Genomic DNA, 22,121 nt, shown 5'->3' with positions numbered 1-22,121 from the left:
CACTAGAATACTAAAAAGCAGATATTTAATTAATATAACGAGAAGAAATAAGAACTAAGAATGCATTACATAATGTGAACCATCAAGTTTACATCATAATACAACGGTAATGAAACACACATCACACATGCAGTGGCATGGCAGAACCCGTTGCAAACTACGGTAAACAGATTCTGGACTAACCTAACATGCCTTAGGTAATTTAAAAAAACACAACAAATACAACGATGCAGCATGTCACTAGCACTAGGGTAGTCCTAATAGCCGTACCCCCACGTAGCAAACTGTGTTGAGCCTTCTCCGCAGTATCCACTCATTACAGGTGGTGCAGGCGGTGGTGCCGGAGGCGCAGGGCCCTTCTTCTTGTGACAAGGGCAGTTGCAGTAAGGAATAGTGCATGGTTCATCCTGTGAACCGGCAGCATTGCTGGTATCATCATCTTCGTTGTCTTTGTTACCCTCGCTCACTTCCTCATAATGGTTCACCTTGCATTCCAGATCAAAGATCTTTATCTGGAGGTACTCGATGAACTCCTGAACAGAATCAATTGGTGCAGGATCTACCCACCTAATAAAACCACAGTTTTCTGGAGCATCGGAAGACTACAAAACAAATTTCATGTAAGGTGTCTCTTCGAAGATAAAGAAATGAAACAACCGAGTATTACCCATGCGTGTGGACATTTAAAGAAACGCCGACCGCCATCCATCCCGTCAGTGCACATCTGCACTAAGCAGTCCTCACCATGTCTGCATTTTGGCAACGGTTCTCTATGGTTATCGTATTGTCGAAGAAGAGTTTCATTGGTAAATTCACTCTTGTGCTGTGGCGGAAACTCAAACACTCGTTCCGGAAAGAATCAGGTCCAAGAGGCCCCTCCCATATTATGGGGTCTCCCTTTCTTCCCCCTTTTCTTTTTCCAAAACCGTAGTAATTCTTCCCACTAGACCCACCTCCAGACATTGGGTATACAATGAGCTTTGGTGTTTGTGTGCTGCTGGGAGTTCACAAACTTCGGAGTATTTATAGGTGCACCAAAGTCTGATACCCGGAGTGTGGAGTGTAAATGCACCTAAAAAGCCTACATGACAACACAGTGAAGATGCTAGCTGACCTAACACTGAAAAGGCTAGATTCGATTCTCGAAATGACTACTCGATGCATCTCTGTGCATGTAGAGCATCTAAGTGCATGCAGACTCACAGCACTGCATTGCTGCCGCTCGGTCGATCGCGCCTAGATGCCGCCTTCCCCACTACACGCCACAGACCTTCGCTGTAGAATGACAGGTCTGTCGTTCTCGCCAGAGAGACTGCTTTGAAGGTGAGCTTGTGTGGTTGCCGTGTTGTCACACCATTTTGAAATGGGGAAAGGGCACTGCTATTAGGTTGTTGTCTTTTGTCACGTATGTTTGGGCAAACAATGCGACATGTGGGAAACCCGTGATCGCCGTGCTGAGCAGTGGCAACCTGTGATCTCGTCCTCGCAGCTAGATACACTATGGTCCTATTTTGAGCTATTCGAGTGTGTCACGAAGTTTACACTGTATGTGATAGTCGTCATCATCGTCGGCGGGATCTCGGCCGCTAACTCCTACCGTGCCTAACTTGTCCTTCATTAAATCACGGAAAAAATTCGCAAGAACTTCCCTTATTTCACGAGTATTATGGAACCCACAAACATAACAAGTTCACATCTATAGTATCTATAGAAACAAATGATAAGTAAACTACCACAATCATAAACATCGGGTACAAATAAGCGGTCCATAGCTATCTCATTACAAATAAACATCAGAGATATAAACATCGGATATATCTAACCACCCCTAGGGCGTCGGACCCTCTTAGCCCTCTGCTGGGCACGGACATGGCCCTCGGAGTAGGTGTGACGATCCGGAGACCTCACCTGTCGCTCAGGACGCAAAAGGGGCTGTGGTGTCTGCTGCTGAGAGATCCCAAGTAGTGCTCCTCCTAGCTGTGAATACCCCAAGACATCGGGGTCACCGTGCGCGCCAGGTGAATCTGGAGTCAGGCTGTCGAGTTCGTCTAAGGTGAAACCCTCGTTATCTGGAACGAACGTACTCGAAACAAACCCTGCGTAACATATAAACATAAACCAACATATGTTGCGTGGTAAATTAGTGATTGCATTGAGAGAGTGTTATGTACTAGGTCGAAAGGAGGAAGAAGAAGGTCAGGCGCCCGCATCGGGGTAGAATTCTACGCATAAAATGCGGATGTTAGCGTACGCTCGTGTCTTTCGTCATGACATGTAGAAACCGAAATACGAAACATAAACTAACCTGTGTAGGCCGGTATCTGTGGCCCCGGTACCATCCCTGGATACGGTCCGCCAACTGGTATTGTCCCTCTAAACATTTCAGTATGGTCGAATGCAGTAGCTGGATCGTATCCTGTTTGTGATATTAATAAATATGTAGAAACACTTGATCTAATTTTAAAGAGATATCTACGTTACCTGCAGTTGTGAAGAACTGCGACGTCGGCTCGTGCACGGTCGACGGACACGGGAACGACGACGAGGCCTGGGACGACCCGTGGCTGTCTTCGTACTGCACACGGCTTCCCATGTTGTGCACTACCTGACGCAACTGGTCATGCTGCCTCGACCATACCTCTGTCTGCTCAAACTGGGTCATTGGGGATCCGGCACGTACCCTCGTCGGTAAGTCGAGCATTCCGTCTCCATCATATTGCAAAGGCGAAACTGCATCCATTCAGTAAAGGAACAGTTAGAAACACATGAATTATCTTATGAATATTAATATATATATATATATATATATATATATATATATATATATATATATATATATATATGCAAATATGATCAAGAGACTCACCGCACCAGCTAGTGCCTCCACGTGGTGCCGGGCATAGCCATCCTGAGGTCTCGCCTGGTGTGGCTGCGGGTGAGTGTCAACATAAACTAGACGAGCCCGAGTCCGGGATAAGTACCTGTAACATCCCGAAAATCCACTAAGTTAAACCATTAATGGCCACCCGCGGACCTCGCTGAGCCGGCCACCCACCTCCACCGCGCCACCGCCTCTCCACGGCTATAAAAGCCCCCCTAGCACCGCTTCTCCACACCCAAGCCGCCACAGCACCGCCGCCCTCTCCCCTCAGCGCCAGCGCCGCCGCCGCACTCCATTAACGCCGCCGCCGCCGGCCCGCGTCGCCCCGCTCCCTCGCCGCGCCACGAGCCGAGGTGAGCTGGGGAATCGATCCCCCGCACACCCGAGCCCCTTTCCCCCTCCTCTCCGCCCCTCCCCGAGGCCCAGGGCCGCCGGAATCGGCGCCGCCGGTGCCCTAGGCCGCCTCCCCTGCTCTGCGGGATGAAGGAAGGGGAAGGAAAGGGCGTTTAGCCCAAAAGCCCCTCCCCTTTCCTTTATTTCTTAAAGAAACCCTCCACCCTTTTAGCCTTTTTGCAGAAACACCCCCATCCTTAATACATTTGCAAATAAACCCTCTTCTAGTATAAACTTAATTCCAAATAGACCCCTGATCTCTCCAGAATAACCCAAAAGCTTCCAAAAATTACAAACAGACCCCTGCCTACTCAAGATTATTTACAACCAGGCCCCTGGCCCCTTAACCAACCCACGAACCTTTATAAAACCTATCATTTCATGTACCAAACGAACTCTGATAGGCCCGAAACTTTACCACGCCTTTCTTAACCTAGTTCCGGTCATGATGTTAGGAGACCAAATGAAAACATTATTCTGTACTCCATATTTTATGTGTTCCCGATTCGAGCTCAACGATAAAATTTTTATTTCTATGTCTTGATTGTGTGCTTGTTTGTTTGCGTCGTAGATCACGGTGTGAACGAAGGAGATCCCGCTAACGAGCTGTACTGCGAGCAAGGGAACGAGGATCAGTTCCACGACCCCGAGCCCGAAGGACAGGACTTCCCCGAAGGCTACGAAGACGGCAAGTTCAATCCCATCCTTTGATGCATGTTTCTATCCTAGTTTTATAAACACAACCCAAAGGCCTACGTTATAAAATTGCATATGTTTTGTTTGTATGAAAACACGGTTGGATAGCCACCCCTTGATTTGTGATGACCATTCCTTGACCACCTAGATTAATGTCTGATTTTGCTTGGACGTTAATCGATATTAGAACGCTTAGGACTTTACTCATAATACTATTTATTTTATAAAGAAAATGTGTGCGTGTGGGATGGGATAAATGTGGTGTTTTTGTAAAGAAAGTGTAGACGGGATGGATGGCATTTCTGCGGATTTGCCATTTGGTGTGCTCGTGCCATTGTGGCAGGGCAAAGAAGGGAGATATCCATCTTGTCGTGTCTAAGGACCGAGTTGGTGTGTCATCTCACCTAACTCCATTATCGTGCAAACCACTCGACCGTTGAATGGGCAACGGCGTAGCATAAATCCCACTAGTTGGTGTGATAGCCATCAGGAGGGCTGAGAGCAACGGGTGACCAAGGAGAAGGGATATGCTCAGTGTGACTTATGCCCTGGTTATACCTCAGAGTTAGGTCGATGACCCCTTGGTAATTCCCGTGATGGCTAGTCAGGCTTAGCTAAGGTGGGTAATGGCTATGTTGGGATCTACACTGACACGACGGTGTTCGAGTTGTGGTATCCTACTTGTGGGTAAAGTTGCACACCTCTGCAGAGTTAAGAATCTATTCGAATAGTCCGTGCCCACGGTATTTAGCGAGTTACGGTGTGGTCACATAACTAGTGTTTCTTGGGATGGGCTGGTGTGAGTTGTTTTGGATTTGTGTCTGGCAGTTGTGCCGTGTGCTACGACGGACGGGGAGTCCGGTAGCAGTTTAAAACTTGAACTCCGTATTACTACAAAAACTGATTTCAAAAAGGTTTTCTGTGAAATAGACCCCTGCATAAAATATTGTTTTTCTGCAAATTAAACCGCAACCTTACCCTTGATTTACCCATGCATGTTATTCTGATATAATTCCCCCCCCCCCGTGGGTGTGGTTGGACTTGCTGAGTACGTTTGTACTCACCCCATTCTTACTTTTTACAGAAGAAGATCCAGACTTCATACCAAACGACGCCGAGTAGGGTTATCGTTCTGCACCCAACCTTGCCTGTGGTACCGGCCCTGTCGAGATGCCTCCGCTGACGCAATACTCTGAGCCCGTGCTAGACCCCATGTGGTTTGCAGTCTGGTGTTATGTTGTAGCTTGGTTAATTATTATCATTATCTGTATCGAGTGTCCTCCAAGGTTTGTACGGTTTTGAACCATCTGATGTAATAAATGTGGCATCAGCCTCCTGGGACTGGTGTTTTGTATCACATTTAAGTCCCCTCTTATGAGGGGACGCTTCAGTACCAGGTGAGGTAAGCCCTAAAAGAGCTGTCTGTGTGTGGTCCTGTTGGATGGACCAAGTGCTCGTCAGCCTGTTCCCATTGGTCCACCCACGGCTGCATCTTGGTGAGCCAATCATCAGAGCACGGCAAGCCACTCCTTGACAACCTACAAAAGTGGACCACGAAGAATCGTTAGATTCGACACGAATGTATGAGCCAAGTTCATTCATAATTACCTGTGGTCCTGGCGACTGACACGCTCCAACGCGGAGGGCACCGGAAACTCCTGGCGATGCCCAAACTGTCTCCTGACTCTCCAGGGGCAATATGACTCAACCGCGATGTCATAAACCAGGACGGCTGTAGTAAGCCACAGGCTCGCATTCGCGGAGCAGTGCGAAGACAGGCCTGCTGGTGCACGAGTAGCCACAGCCTCTAGGCTGTAAGGCTCCCAGACAACGTCCTCGGGCTTCAGCATGTCGAGCTCCGAAACAAACTCAAGATATGCGCGTCTAACCTGCGCATGCGCCCAGGACCTCTGCAGTCCGAATAAGTAAAATTAAAAGTGCGCTAATGCATCATGTAACAATGAATAACAAAATTAGATTTGTTGCGAACGTACCTGACGCCAGATCTAGAGAGTTCCCATAGTGGGCCTGTCGTCCTTCTCGTCGCCGTACATGGCCCCGTGGTAAGGCTCGTGGCTGACGATGGGCCGACCAATGGCTAGCCTCTCGTACGACCAAAGTTGTAGCAGTAGTGGGCACACTGCCAGGATAACGTTCCTATGTGTCTTCATGCAGCCGTTGCAGAGTCCACGGTAAGTGGCTGCAAGTACCGCCTCACCCCAGCTGTAGGCCGGTACGTCCTCGTCTCCATCCACAATCTCCCGTGCATACGGAAGGAGAATCCTATCGACCGAGTTAACAACTAAAGTACGTACGCCTCCAGCGATCTGGTCACACTGTACTCGTCGGCATCCGCAGCCAACAGGGCAGGCTGCATAAACAATTAAGATTAATGGTTTCAACTGACAATGCAACATCTGAATTGTAACAATTAAATTTAAATATGCAATGAATACGTACTGTAAACTATAGGAACCAGGTCTTCGAAGGACCTGCTGCTCGCGGGTGCAGGTTGATCGGACCTACTTCTTCCACGCGGTCAACCAGGGCAAAACGGGCCTCCAGATCATCCTTCCACGAGGCCGCCACCACACGCGGACCTACAGCCTCCCCGACGATAGGGAGGCCGAGGAGGTAGGCCACGTCCTGCAGCGTAGGAGTCATCTCCCCACATGGGAGGTGGAACGTGTGTGTGTCCAGCCTCCATCTGTCAACGAGCGCCGTCAGGAGGGATCGGTTGAGTTGAATAGGCCCACCCTCGACAAGATGGTCCAGAGTCAGTAGACCGGCCTCACGTAACCAGCAATAAATAAAATTGTCGAAACAAAGGAATACCGACGAATACATAAGTGATAAACAATAATATTTCATTACATACCTGTCACACCAATCGTGGTGTATAGAGATCGCCTCCCCGGGTGGACGAGGACGTAGCACCTCTAGGGCTCGGTGCTCAACTGCTGCAAAATAAGACTTGTGGCTCGAGTCGATAACTGGGTCTAGCAAGGAATCCATCTCCATACCTGCATTTAAAAATATATGAGAACACATAGATACATGTATGTTTCATACAAACTGGACGCGTAATATTTATATATTACAGATAGGTTCGATACAAACTCCACACACGATATTTATACGTTACAGGTAATGGATTACTACTTTTGCGAATGGGTTAAGGCCCAACAGGGAGATTCCCAAGTGCGCTACGACCTATCGTCTGAACGAGAGTGCGTGGAAAACTCCATGATTTGATTTTTTAGATAATGGAAAACCTTCCGGATTCAAACTGCTCCAGAGAGAGAGGTATCGGTTTGCAATTATTACAATCGCACACTTAGAGTTTAAACCACATTGTGTTTAAAATTAAAGATCAATATACAAAATGAAGGGCCATCCATATTTTGATAACACTGAGCTTCGGTTCTAATATTGTTATTTTTAATAAGTGATTAGTTAGCCTCTATATTTATACAGTAGATATATACAACCAAAGGTTATACAAGGTTTTAGACTCTATAAATCTGAAAAGAGAAACATAAAATCACTTGAAAGAAAATTCTAAAATAAAAAAACTAAAACTTCAATCTTCTTTTCGTTCACGCTTCGTTCTTGGAAAATCTTAATACCGCAATAGCCAATACATAGGGAGGCTATCCACAGTGAATGGAGCAAATGGAGGAGCATTTGTACTGTAGATGCACTGTTTGACACTGTAGACGCACTGTAGACAGTAAATATATAAGGGGGCGTGGGAATCAAGGAGGGAGAGGAGCAAATTTGCTCTTGCCGTTGTGGACAGTCTTAGGTTGATTGCTATCTCGTCAAGACGTCAACGTTGACAGCATGTTAAACTGAAGTGGCGGCAGCTTTCTTTTGACTTTTTTTTTGGCAGAGTGAGCAGCCGGCCAATGGTACGGTGTGTTTAAGACACAGACACAGACACAGAGTACCGCCACAGCAGACAGCTCTGCTGTACTTGCATTGTTAGAGCAGATATTAGAGTAAATTCCCTTATGCCATTGAAAAATGTAACTCATCCCTTCTATGCCATTGAAAATTACCTCATCCCTTCAATGCCATTGTTTTTAATTTTCCATTCCCTCTATACCATTGGTGTCAAAAATACTAACGGAGCAGTTAAACTGAAAGACAAAAGGACAATAATACCCATGGCTCCTATTCCTTACCCTCTCTCTACTACCACTGACGTGTGGGACCCACACGTCAGATTCATCTTCAACCTTGAACCCATCGGAGGAGGCCCGTCGCGCGAGCCGCCGCACGCGTCGCGCCCTCCGTCGGGCCCCTGCCGCGGCCGCCGTCAAGCGGGCCACCACGCGCGCCGCGTCCTTCGCCACCGGCCGCACCCTCCGCCGCATCCCTGCTCCGGCGCCGTCACGCGCTGCGTCCTCTGCCGCGGGCCACGCCGCGTCCTCCGCCGCGGGCCGCGCGCGCCCGGTCCTGCTCGCCGCGATGGGAAGAGGCGGAGGACCCGGCACCGCGCCCTGCCCCTCCGCATGCCCGCCGAGCTCCGGCCGCCGGCAGAGGAAGCAGGGACCGCAGCCGCCGTGCAAGCCCGCCGTAGCTCGCCATGGGCGGCGCGAGCGGAGGGAGGGAGGGAGGAGGGGGCGCGCGCGGCCGGCCAGCGGGAGGGAGCAAAGAAGGGGAGGCCGTCCGCCGCCGTCCCGCTAACCGCCGCCACAGCGGCCCCATGCCGCGGCCGGGGGAGGGGAGGCGAATAGCCGGGGGCAGGCGTGCTCGCGCAGGCCGGCAGCGCTCCGAGGAGGACGGCAGCGCGCCGGCGGGAGGCGTGGCCGGACCAGCCATGGCCACGCATGGCTCTGGCCGCCGCCGCCATCCCCGCAGCTCGCCAAGGCCACGCGCGGCTCCGTCCCCGAGCAGGGGAGGGGGCGGCACGCGGGCCCGCGGCTCTCCGAGAGGCCAGGCAGGGGAGGGGGGCGGCGACGAGGCTCGGCTTGGGAGGGGGCCACCGCGCCGTCGAGGGCCGAATCGAGGGGGGAGGAGGAGAGGGCCATGCCGCGCGGGTGGAAGGAAGGAAGGAGGAGGAGCGGCGCCGTGCGTGTGGGAGGAAGGAAGGAGGAGGCGCTCGCCAGCCACCTTCGCCCCGCCTCGCGCTCGCCGGCGAGGGAGCAGGGAAGGAGAGGAGAGGGAGGACGGAGAGGGAGAGAAGAGGCGGAGGGGAGGGAGGAGCAGCATCGCCTCCTCCCTTGCTGCCGGGCGGGCGAGTGCGGCCCTCCTCCCTCGCCGCTAGGCGAGCTCCACGCCGCCGCGCGGGCGGGCGAGCTGTGGGCCGGGCAAGCACGCCCCTCCTCCCTCGCCGTTGGGCGAGCTCGTGCTGCCGCCCCTCCTTGTCCTCCTCCCTCGCCGCGGGGGACCCCGGCGGCGGCGAGCTCCGCCGAGCTCCTTGAGCCTGCGCGCGCCTCGCCATGGCCGCAGATCCGCGCGGCGGCGGAGCTCGATGGCCGCTACCTCCCCTGCGGCCGGCGGCGGCCTCATGCGCAGTGAATCGAGGCGGCGAGCACGCGCGGGCGCAGCCGTGGGCGTGCACGAGCGGCGAGCGGAAGGCGGCCCGCGTGCGTGCGCGGCGGAAGGCGGCGGGCGGAGCGCGTCGAGGCGTGCCGGGATGGCGGCCGGGTGAACTGCGTCGAGGGGCTGGGCGCTCGGGGGAAAAAATTGCGGTGAGGAAACGGATGGGTATTATTGTCTTTTCCCCTGTACCTTTTAACGGATCTGTTAGAGAAATTAACGACAATGGCATGGAAGGGATGGAAAATTATAAATGATGGCATAGAAGGGATGAGGTAATTTTCAATGGCATAGAAGGGATGTGTTACATTTTTCAATGGCATACAGGGAATTTACTCCAGATATTATGGAGCCGCCTCAGCCGGCGAAATGCATATGCACGTCCGGATTCGACGTGGGAGAGAGAAAAAGAAAGAGAGAGAATGAAATGGGCGATTCGTTCGGCGCCGGCTGGAGCGGGCGATTTGCACTGTGCGGCAACGTGCGCTTGCCAACGACCTTCCGCTGGCTCCACGTCGCTGCTGGACTCTGCACAACATTGAGCGTCTGTTTGGCAGGGCTCTGGCTCTTCCAAAAACAGCTCCGGTTCCGGCTCTTCCAAAAATAGCTCCGGCTCCGGCTCCTCAAATGGAGCAGCTTCTCTGGTGGAGTTGGAGCCATTTTAGAAAATGTTTGGCAAAACAGCTTCACTTGTTAGATTGATGTGTAAGCCGCGTGAAGCCACGATTTCATGGCTTCACCTTGCCTGTGTAAGCCGCCGATGGCTTCAGGACCGGCTTCACACGTAAAACCGGTTACAAAACAAATGTTTGGGAGGGCTTCACCTGGAGCCGCTCGTGAAGCCGCTCCAGATACATGGGGCCACCACCACGGCATCACTGCTTGAGCTGATGCGGGCGTAACAGTAAGTTTCCGGTGAGCACTTGTAGCATTTTCTTGGCTGATCGGCCTTGACCGATTTCATAGCTAGGTCGTGCTATTTATTACATGTCTTAACCACTGCACGACATTGATGGTACTCAATGGATAGCTAAGGCCGTGTTTAGGGTAAATTTTTTGAAATGGAATCTTATTATTTCGAGTACTAAATAAAATCTCAAAAAATTTTACACAAATGGATTGTAATCACGAGATGGATCTAATGAGTCTAATTAATTCATAATTAGTGGATGGTTACTGTAGCATCACTGTTGCAAATCATGAATTAAATAGGCTCATTAGTCGTCTCGCGATTTACAACCCATTCCTGCAAAAAAAAATTTGTAAGTATATTTTATTTAACACTCCATGCATGTGTTTAAACATTCTATGTGATATTTTTTAGTATAAATTTTGTGGATATTTACTAACCCTCTAAAGTAAGCCATGCATCCACAAGCAAGCTCAGAGTAACAGGGGTTGTTTGGTTTGAGCCGCTAAACTTTAGTTTATATCACATCAAAGAGAATCTTAATATTTAGAAGTATTAAATAAAAGTTAATTATAAAACTAACTGCGGAACTCTGGGGCTAAACTGCGCGACAAATCTAATGAGATATATTAATTTATGATTAACAAATGGTTACTGTAGTATCACTGTAGCAAATTATGGATTAATTATGTTCATTAAATTCGTCTCGTGAATTAGCACTCTGGTATTAAAAAATATTTATAAACAGATTTTATTTGATACTCTAAAATAATAAAAAAAAAATTGATGTGACATGAACTAAAAAAATCCGTAAAAACAAACAAGGCCTCAATGACCCTCGTGTAGTTTGCTCTGACTTCATCCTTGCGCGTAGAGTAGCTGGCTTCTGCTTCTCTCCTCTCATTGCCTATAAGATCATTTTTTTTCCTTCATGGGTCTCTTTCTCTCTCTTTCTCTTCCATGTCATCCTGGCTGAGTGCTGACCTGTCGGTCGACGTAAGCCCATTGATCTGGGGCTTGCTCTTTGTATTAGTTACTTGCAAATTGCAATACGCATCAGTTTCTGTTGAGATGGAGATGGCGCCATTGACCAATGCACATCAGTTTCTGTTGAGATGAAGATGGCGCCATTGACCAAGGACCTAGAAATCCCACTAGCTAGGGTGTACGTCATTCTCTAAAGCATGGCTTGTGTAAGAATAAACAAAACAAGTGTTGCCAGCAAGTGAAGTAATTAATAATATGTTTTAGTAGGGAATATTTTTTATTCAAACTCGCATCATTCTTTATAGCATCGCTTGCTTGTATAAGAATTAACAAAACCAATAGGTGAATTAATAAATAAAAATCGTATCTTTTTTCTCTCAAACACGTAAGAGAGCTGCGTATTTTTATATTAAGTAGAAAGTGCGAAAAAGTTGCGTACATGCCCAATGACGAGTGGCATTCCACCCAGCAAGCTGAATCGGTCCAAAACCGTTCAGAGAAGAGATAAAAAAATCCAGCCTAGCAATACACAAAAATTGTATCATTAGATTCATATATTCAATATACTTTTAAATTGATGTTGGATTGGCAGCAATAATATACTATAAGAAATTAATCATCAAAATAATAATACTTTCCATAATATAACAACTTTTAGATTTGGTCAAATTCAAATACTTTCATCTTTGACCAATACTATCTCCAAAAATAATTATTTTAGATAAAAAATATTGCATGTTATGATAATTGATTTCATTATGAATAAATTGACACTCCCTCTGTCCCAGAATATAGCAATGTTTAGATTTTTACAAAGTCAATTTTTTTAAACTTTGACTAACAATATCTCTACAAATAAATTATTTCAAACAAAAAATGTTACATATTATAATAGCTGATTTCACGATAAATCTACTAACATAAACCTTATTTTATTAGTCTCTATGATTATTTTACTATCTATAATCAAAATTAAAAATATTTGACTTTGAAAAAGTATATGCGTATAGCTATATTTTGGTACGGAGGGAGTAGCAGTTTTTATGTTGTCAATCTTTATAGTTTTTTTATCATCTTTGGTCAAAGTTTAAAATATTTCACTAGGAGAAAATTTTAAAAATATTTATATTCTGGAACAGAGACTATATGTTTGAAGGCTTTCTTATTTCGATTTTGAAAGACGGCTTACATTGACCGGACTTGGAATACGGAAAAATGTTGAGGGGTTATCTAGAAAAATAAAAGCTTAAGATTTTTTTCATTGAAGGTCACCAATGCAATAGGTGCAAGCCTCTTGTGTGCTATTTAATGAGGGCGAGAGCCAAAGGAGTGGACTCATGCAGGCATGCAGCTCAGCAGCTGGCATGCAATGCTAGCTTAGTAGCCGGTCGGAGAAGCGAAGCTGAGGAGCCCCGCCCCGTCAATCCTTGAACTAATGTCGTCGCCGGCATTGCTCCTGCTGGCCGTGCTGGCTATGGCGGCCCGGCTGGCGGCGAGCCTCATCGGCCATCCAGGCTGCCAGACGAGATGCGGCGACGTGGACATCCCCTACCCGTTCGGCATCGCCGGCACCGGCGCCTGGGGCGTGAACTGCTCCCTCCCGGGCTTCGAGATCATCAGGTGCGTCGTCAGGAGCGGCGCCGGTAGCCTCGCCGTCGTGGAGCCCGTCCTGGCGGACACCAACATCACCGTGCTGAGCCTTTCCGTGATGCCGCGGCCGGAGGCCCGGGTGCTGCTGCCCGTGGCGTGGCAGTGCTTCAACTCCTCCGGCGGCATCACCAACTACTCCGACGCCACGGTGAGGTTCAACCCGGCCGGCGTGTACCGCATCTCCGACACCCACAATGAGCTCTTCGTCCTCGGCTGCAACACCCTGGCGTACACCAACAACGGGCCGCCCGGCCGCCTCCCCTACTCCTACACCGGTCGCATGACCTTCTGCAACGACTCCCAGAGCGCGCAGGACGGCAAGTGCGCCGGCGTCGGCTGCTGCCACGTCGACATCCCGCCGGGGCTCACCGACAACTTGATGCAGTTCGGGGACCCTAATTCCTGGTCGCACGACGACCAGGATTTCAGTCCCTGCGACTATGGCTTCATCGTAGAGAAGGGGAACTACTCGTTCCGGGCGTCTGACCTGACGACCATGCCGCGGAGCAAGAGGATGCCGCTGCGGCTCGACTGGGCCATTCGCAACGGCAGCAGCTCCGCGTCCGTGTCGTGCGCTGCCGCCAAGAACAAGCCCCATTACGCTTGCCTGAGCGATCACAGTGAGTGCGTCAACTCCACCAATGGCCCGGGGTATTTCTGTAACTGCACACAGGGATACGAGGGCAACCCCTACATCGTCAACGGATGCACAAGTAAGCAACAGCAACCCCTCTCTCTATACACACTAGTATAGTGCCTGTGCGTTGCTACAGGTAATATAAATTTTATTTAGAGACCAAAATGACATCCGAAACTAAGTTTAGGGAGCCAAATATACAATTTGTGAGTTCGGGGACCGGGATGACACTCAAAATTAAATTTAGGGAGCCAAATTTGTATTTTATGAGTTCGAGAACTGGGATGACACACTGTTACAAGTTTGAGAACCGCTTATGTACTTTACTCTATCAATTGTACATACTATGTTAGCAATTTTGTGACTATTTTCATTGATTGGAAGCATATGAAAAGTGCGATCCTGAATTTTTTAAAATGATTCCTGACATAGTATATACAATCTATTATCTAACTAAAATTGAACACAAAACGATAAAAAGCAATAAATGCATTATTAGCCTATGTTAAATAATTGGGGATCAATGAGATGATTTTTTAAAAAAGGAAAGATTAAGGAGACAAACTAAAAAAATTGGAGGTACTCCCTCAAAAAATATAAGTGGTCTAAAACATTAGCGCAATCTACAGGATGAAACCTCGAATTTCTACATAAGCTTATCGTTTCAAATAGGAAAATAGAGTTATATATATTATGATGTTACTTTTTATGATAGACTTAATAGTGTCAGTCTGATGCTGTAAAACTATGTATAATTTTTACAAAATGGTTGTCATTAAAGGGAGAATTTTGACTTTGGACAAACTTATTGTGATCCAAGTGAGTAGGTAAATGATTATTTGACATAATAGTTGAACAAAAATGGTTCATAAACTACATCAACTTGACTATATATGTATACTTTTTACATAATGATTGTCGTTAAAGTGAGAATTTGACTTCAGACAAACTTATTGTGACCCAAGCGAGTCGTTAAATGATTTGACATAATAGTTGAACGAAAACAGTTCATAAACTACATCAATTTGCCGCAATCTTGCAAGTTTTTACTGATATACTCATTTTGAACTGTTGGGTGGCTCATCATCATCTCATCTATAATATATACAGATATTAATGAGTGTGCCCGGCCCACCGAATATTCGTGCCACGGTGTTTGCCAGGACACCGAGGGTTCCTATGAATGCAAATGTCCTGCAGGGTACCAGAACAATGGTAATCCAAAATATCGTTTGAGGTTCAGGTAGCAAAGACTTCAATTTTGATGCTTCCTATGTGTGCTTATTGCTTTTAATTGTAAGACATATAATGACTTGGAAACAGTGTACGTGGGGCTTCTTCCTTCTCTTTTCTTTAAATCATTTTCATGTCATCCAAATTTCTTATGTGGCACCCTATTTGATGTGCATGAAACACCATAAAATCTTACGTTGGGACTGGCCTTATGTATTGAAGAAGAATGGTTAGTTACTGAATTGATCACATATTCTGTATTAATTTGCACAGCTTCTTATGGTATTGATGGCACTGAGATTTGGATTAAATTCTAACTGCATTACTGATTGGGTAGGTAAGACAAGACCGCACGCATGGTGTGAAATTGTCCTGGCGCATCCACCGGTGAAAGCACACCAATGGGGCGAGGGGCGAAGGTGTGGAGACAGTAGGTGCTCTGGATATAAAAGGTTGCCCTCTGCCCTCTCTCCCTTGCGCTCTCTCTCTCCTGCGGGAACAACCAACAGCATGTGAGATCAATCTCTGCTCTCATGGCATTCTTCATCCCCCAGTATTGATGGCTACACGCCATTGGCACACCGGTCATAAAGGAACTGAATGAGCAAAATATCTTTTGTGGTTCGAACTATGACCACATCATACCAAAAAGTCAGACCGGGTTCAACTGATGAATTGTCCATATTGAGAAATCGGTGTCCCTAATCTTGACAACGACTTCTAAAAAGTGGTACCAAAATAGTATAATAAATAGTATGATATCATTTCTTTCGTAGACCCTATACCCACACTACATAAAGAATACCTTCACCTAGATACTAATACGAGAGACCAAGTGTTTATTTGCCATAACTTAGTACAACGCAACAACGTACACTTTTTATGTGGCTATCATATATATATCACACTCTACTCATGCTATTCAATGGCATGTCACTCAACTCTCCATAGTGGCTACCTATGCCATCTCCAAATGGCTTCTACTTGCATGGCTTGAGGGAGGGGAGTGACCCCATACATATTGAACTCCATGGATCATATGGTGTTGTCATGTGTCCACATTATACACTCTTATACATTTCTAGAGTTTTCTCCATATTTATTCTATCATATAAATATCTTTTTTCTACCAAAAAGCAGGCTACTGAACCCGAATTGTTGCTTCTCCATGTCGACCACTGTCGCTGCTCGGGAGGCAGAGTGTGAACTTGTTGGCGACCTTCTGAGTGCGCGTGACATGCGCGGGTAGCGCCACTTTGGAGCATGAGAGCCCTGCGATGCAGACCGCGCCCAACGGGATCTTCGCGAGCTAGGACTGCGCGCGTAGGCGGCGACTGCGGAGGAGACTGGGTTCTGAGCGGGTGCTTGTTGGCGGTGATGGTCGCATGACCCGACCCGGACTTGCGCGCGACGGTGTTGTAGACTTGTAGGGTTACACTGTGCACGGGTCCTCCTCGTCGGCATCTTTTCTGAGCCTGGGACAACTCCACCTGATTTATGTACTGGGATGGACCGTGGAGTGTTTTGAGTTGGACTGGCAACGGCTTATGATATTATTGCACTGGGCTGGAGCGCAAGGAGCCCAGGCTGTGCCCAGGGTCGCTTGGGCCCGCCCATGCTCGTTGGTGACATCGTGGCCGGTGCGCAGGTAGTCCGGCGGGTGGCAGCCGTGTGTAGACGTGGTAGTGGACTAGTGGTGCTCAAAGCTAGGGTGTCTTGAGGGGGCATGGGGCCAGATGAGCGGGCTGAAGAGGTGTGCCGGCCAAATGGTCCACGTCAGCGATAAGCTGGTGCAATGAAGTGGTGATCCACGTCGGACAAAATGACAATGACAATTCTGTAAAGTTTCCAGCCCTTCGCTGGCAAAAAAAAAACATGGACTTGGCTAAATTACAACCGGCTGTAATTTAATCTTTCGCTATGGCTAGCCTATTTTGGAAACAACGTGGCCTGCTTTTTTCATTTTTGGCAAAAAAGACTGCCACTTTTCTCTAAGGCGGGTCCACTGCTACGTGAAATCTGCACTACAACACAATAAAGACAAAATAGATGACATCAACACATGCAAAATCAATCCTAGGTTTAAAAAAACTATAATTTTACAACCGAGCATCAAAATTAAAATCCAATCACACCATTGCGCTGCCCCTAACTAAAAGATCAAAACAAGACCTCACCTCAATATGTTTCGATGATATTTTTCTCGTAGTGTTCCAAAAGTACTTTTGTTAAAAGTTGAAAGCATATCATAATAAGCTTCAAGGTAGTTTAGAATAAATGTACAAGCAAATAGAATAAATTGATTTGAAGCAAATTAGAATAAATATACAAGCAAATAAAACAGAATTATGCACTTCTTGGCAGAATAAATACAGAAAATAAATCTGCAGACCTCATTTTTACTCTCCCATAAGCAAAGCTTTGAAAAACAGCAAGCAAATTAGAACATATATAAACGTATTTCACCTATCTAAATTCTAAGCATTAACAAAGTTTCAAAACTACTACCATACATGTGATTGCCTGCTTGCCTCCATAGTTGTACTGACCAAATAAAAAGATTAGAGCTACTACAACTACTACGATGCTATTCAGGAATCAAAAATTGAGGTTGAGCTACAACTACACTGCTGGTAATGACAATATGATGAACTTTCAGGCCACCAAACACCAAGATGAAGAGCATGTATTGTGCCGATTCGATGAGAAATCTTGCAGATAGAAAAAAGGCACATCAGGTTTCAGGTCCTAAACATTGTTTTGTATGACTGAAACGAATAACAAGTGCAGATAGTATTAGGAGTAAAAATATCAGCAAGGCTGAATACCTCTGGTAACAAAACATTGCTAGTTCTATATAACCTAATTTATGATCATATTTCTACTAATACATAAACACATTATTGCCTAAAATTTCTGGCCATATTATTACCTAATGCACAACCATATTATTGCCTAACATAATTGCATAATTTGCCTAATCTAGAATAACATTATTGCCTAATGAAAATATATATAGACAAAAAAATTGTAATGAATGTACTTGCTCTCACTACATACTTATTTACTTGAGCTGGTTCACATGCATATCATGTCTTCTTCATGCATTGTACTTGATCTCCCCTGGAGGATAACTTGGGAACCTGCAATGTAAGAATAGAAAAAATAAAGAGAAATTAGAGAAGAAAGAATGTTGTAAAAATTGACCAACAATTTACACTATTTTGCCTTAACCTTACGATAAAATTGCTTGATGGTAGTACATTTATTTGCCTGTTCTTACTTTCTAACCTGAGTGAAACCCGAGCATTTTGCTTATGTCCACTTGCAGTTGTTGATCGAGCGGTAGCTGCAACTACTGAATTAATCTGCCTGCACAATAGAGCTAATCCAGATGAGCAAATCAAGCAGCTGATAATGCACCGTTTAACCAACTTACTAATTAGCCAATTCACAAGAGGCAAGCTCTGAACAAAAAGCACATAACTGTTGCGGCTGTGACTAGAGTTATTAGCTGATACGGAAACATAGAGCTGCTAGCTACTGGAACAATACAACTACAGCATGACGACCTAACAAATCAATAGATGATTAAATTAACAGTGCAAGGAAAAAAGCTACAGGCCACACATGGGGTTAAACAAAAAATCGGACAACTTCTAGGCAAGACCGCAAGACAACTACTTTAACAGATCACTGTGGCAATGGAATAAATAATAGCTCATCCAGTTAAGTACCTCAATATGTCTGAACAAACCTGATAAGCTGAGTTGATTCAAAAGCTATTGTTGCTGGATGAGCTGCAAAAATAAGTTAAGTAATACCTGCACTTGTCCCTGCTGATTACCCGCATGAGTTGCTAATAATCGAGTAAAAGAAAGCTGATGCGCATAGCAGTGAAAATTTAGTTGCATGGATTGGGTTGCCTAATGTTCCTTGTTTATTTGACTAATGAAGAACATTAATTTGTCGATAATAAACCACGTTATTGCCTAAAATATGAATGCATAAAAACAAACTCAATGAAAAAGAAGATCACATAAGCACCCCGCATTGGATGATGGAGGGCGCCCTTGTTGCTGCTTCTAGCCCCTTGGCACTGTAACAAGTCATCCAAAAATGGACTGCACAGAGGCCAATAGGGCTAACTGCTGTGTTTTATGTGCTGAAAGTGCCCTTGCGCTATAGGTTTGGAAGGCAATAGTAACTACTGTGTGTCAACTACTGCATAAACAGCAAAAAACTATCATCATGCTACAACTAAAAATCAGTAAAATGGATCATGCTATCATTAGAATACTGAAATCAGTAAAAGCTGCTGTCAGTAAAAATGGGATCATTGCTATCAGTGCATACAGGAAAAAAACAGCAAATACTACCATCTTATCTTAGCAAGAGATAATTGCACCAAAAAGAATCAATGTTACCCTAAAAAGAGACATGTGAATACTTTAAGGAACTAGAACAGGAAGATTCTAAATTTTTCCTCAAGATTAAACTTGATGCTGAACAGAAGGTTGAGAGCCTCTTTCCCTGGTAAAATTGCCTAATGAAACCTTACATTTTGCCTAATGAAATATAGAAATTTGCCAATATAAAACCATGTTATTGCCTAGGGAGATTTTAGTACTGAGTGGGAACCAAGAGTGCTTAAAAAAGCATGAATGCTGCATTTATATAACTATTTTATTTACAAACAGATTCATACAACTAAAAAAGTGATGAAAAAGGAACACATATAAGGTGTACTTAACGAGAGACTGACTGGTGCTTAAAGACGAGGTGTTCGTTATGGTACATATTTGTAGAAGAAAAAAACTGCTGCATGGAGAATGTATCACCTCCCCCATCACAACCAGAAAAAAAATCCTACTACCCACTAATTCCGAACTAGCATAGAGCTCAGCCATTTCTATTTGAGCTATGTGTAAAAACTACTAACAGTAAACTATCATCAGTAAACTGGTAGCATAGAGTTAGAATCAGTCATCAGTTATAACCCTTCTAAGGCTAGATTCTACCAATCAGTAAACTGCAAACATTCATAAAAAGCAGGAGCATCACTCAAAGACAAACTAACAGAAAGAAAATACAGTGAACAACTAGTTTTTCCGTCCAGTTTATCATACCGGGAGTGGATCGGAGGTACGTTGTAAGGCTTCAATGTGCCGGATGGTATTATCACTGCATTTCAGCTCTGGGGTCCGGTGAACCAAGTTGTTGACGATGTTGGTGGCCGCTTGCCAAACAAGTTCCCAACTCAGGGAGACCCTATTGCAAGTGGTATTTGTTTAGATTCAGGTCAAGGGGGTCACATAATACATTGATCCGAGAAACAAGAATATGAAATGCAAACTGAAAAATGCAAACCTGTGACAGGCAAAGAAAACAAATGAGATATTGTGTATGCACCTGAGTTGTTACTTCGTGTGGAGCGTGGTGAGCATGATGTAGCGGATCCTGAGGAAGCCATGGCTGACGGTCGCAGAAGTAGGCTGCGAGCGTGTCGCCTTGCTCAGTGCCAGCAAGGATGCCGGCCAGGTCCATGTGGACGACGTGGGAAGCGGTGCAGGAACTTGGCCTCAACGCTCATCAGGCGCCCGTCGTTGTCGGGCGGCAGGAAGCGCGACAGGTAGCCGATGGCGTCGTGCTATTGGGTGAGGGCGTAGTCGCCCCTCACGCGCACCACGGAGGTGGCGGTGCCCATCTCGCCGACCATCCTACAAGTGCTGGATCGGCGATCGACGACGAACCTGTTAGCAGATTGCAATGATGTAATGGCAACTGCACATCCACCGATCCAAAACTAACTAATGACATGTAAGGAGTGCCCTTCGGGGTACTAAAGGACCCCTCGTTGGAAGATGAAAGTTTGAACTAGCACTGTCAAGTTTAGACAGATTCAACAAACAGTGCATCATGAAAATTGGCAACCAAGCTTCGACAAGCTTACCAAATCTACCGCAGGTTCTGGAGACTAAACCCCCAAATCCAGCAGGCAATGGAACCATGGAAGGGTGGCAACTGTCAATGGAGGAAAACAAAGAAGTAACAAGCAGCAAATCGGAACCAACCCACCTCGGAAGATCGCAGCGCGCCGGCTGCCAGCGCCACTTGGTGTAAGACGCGTCGGGGCAGCCATTCTCGGAGCAGCAGGAGCCGACGTAGAGGAAGGGGCAGTCCCTGGAGTCGTAGAGCGGGTCGCCGCCGTCAGGCCGCACCCACTCCCCGTCGAACAGGTCGCACTCGTCCTCATTGCCTGCCGCCGCTACCTTCCTTCTCGTTTGAGCCGCCTCGGCCGCGATGGAGACCACGCCGGCCCAAAGCCTTCAGGGCGTGGCCGCCAACGCGTCGGCCGAGCAGCGGAGCGAGACGGTGCAGAGCAACGGCCGCCACGGCGACCCTTGCCAGGCCGGCCCTCTCGAGCGGGCCCTTGGCCGCCCACCGCGCCAGGCGCTTGACCGGCGAGCCCAGCACACGGGATCCCACGGCGGGGAGGGGGACGCACGCACCTGGTGCTTCGGGTCCTGGTCTTGCCCTCTTCGCCCGTCCCCATCGCACCGCGCAGGCACCACCTCCACCACCTATTCAAGGTCGCCTCACCTTGTCCTGATCCGCGCTTCCACACCTCGCCCCCTGATAGCCACCAGCCGACGGGGAAGCCCCCTAGAGCCGGGATGCGCAGATCCGCACCCAGGGACGACGGATCCGGCCCCCCGCGACCACGGCTGGTGGTGGGATGGCCGCAGCCCGGCAAGCCAATGCACCCCAACAGGAAGCACGCGCGGCTAGGGGGTGGGGGTGGGGCGGCGAAGCCGACCACGACTCGGGAGCGCGCGGATCAGGCGGGGGAGGAGCGTCCGGCGACCTGACGAAGACCGTCACCACGACCGGCGACGAGCTAGAATCCATGGCGACCTAGGGTTTGTGGGGGTAGAGTGGGAGGTAGAGAGGTAGGGGAGAGATGGGAAGAGAGAGGGGAGGAGGGGGTGGCTGGCCGGCGGCGGCGGTCCGCGGCGGCCGGAGCTGGACGAGAAATGGGGGCGGCAGGAGGATGGAGGGGCGAGTGGAAAATTTAGAGAGAGGGGGAGTCGAAATCAACCGACAGAAGGGTGGAGAGGAGCAGCAGAAATGAATCGGCACGATGCCAGAGGTGCGCCCTCTAATTAATGATGGTCGACGGA

General features: G+C 47.5%; 1 protein-coding gene and 2 long non-coding RNA genes across 3 annotated transcripts; 1 reads left to right on the top strand and 2 right to left on the bottom strand.

Annotated features, from left to right (window-relative positions):
- Positions 1 to 12,852: 12,852 nt before the first annotated feature.
- LOC120713534 (wall-associated receptor kinase 2-like) lies at positions 12,853 to 15,254 on the top strand. The gene is made up of 2 exons (XM_039999472.1): positions 12,853 to 13,780; positions 15,211 to 15,254. The coding sequence occupies exons 1-2, from the start codon at positions 12,853 to 12,855 to the stop codon at positions 15,252 to 15,254; spliced, it is 972 nt and encodes a 323-aa protein (XP_039855406.1).
- Positions 15,255 to 17,385: 2,131 nt separating this feature from the next.
- Positions 17,386 to 18,124, bottom strand: LOC120639258. Its single transcript, XR_005661340.1, has 2 exons — positions 17,998 to 18,124; positions 17,386 to 17,648 (listed from the first exon to the last, which is right to left on the bottom strand). It is a non-coding gene; the product is annotated as an uncharacterized LOC120639258 (long non-coding RNA).
- Positions 18,125 to 18,167: 43 nt separating this feature from the next.
- LOC120712887 lies at positions 18,168 to 20,583 on the bottom strand. Its single transcript, XR_005691084.1, has 3 exons — positions 20,350 to 20,583; positions 20,067 to 20,208; positions 18,168 to 18,322 (listed from the first exon to the last, which is right to left on the bottom strand). It is a non-coding gene; the product is annotated as an uncharacterized LOC120712887 (long non-coding RNA).
- Between the last annotated feature and the right edge of the window lie 1,538 nt (positions 20,584 to 22,121).

The sequence above is a fragment of the Panicum virgatum genome, chromosome 6K (genome assembly GCF_016808335.1).
Source record: "Panicum virgatum strain AP13 chromosome 6K, P.virgatum_v5, whole genome shotgun sequence".
Lineage (NCBI taxonomy): Eukaryota > Viridiplantae > Streptophyta > Magnoliopsida > Poales > Poaceae > Panicum > Panicum virgatum.
The sequence above is the reverse complement of the archived record's forward strand: the minus strand, read 5'-3'. Positions and strand labels throughout refer to the sequence as shown.

Coding starts and splice junctions, on each gene's coding strand:
- LOC120713534 (XM_039999472.1), top strand. CDS start 12,853: ATGTCGTCGCCGGCATTGCTCCTGCTGGCCGTGCTGGCTATGGCGGCC. Junction 13,781..15,210: donor CATCGTCAACGGATGCACAA/GTAAGCAACAGC, acceptor TAATTTGCACAG/CTTCTTATGGTATTGATGGC.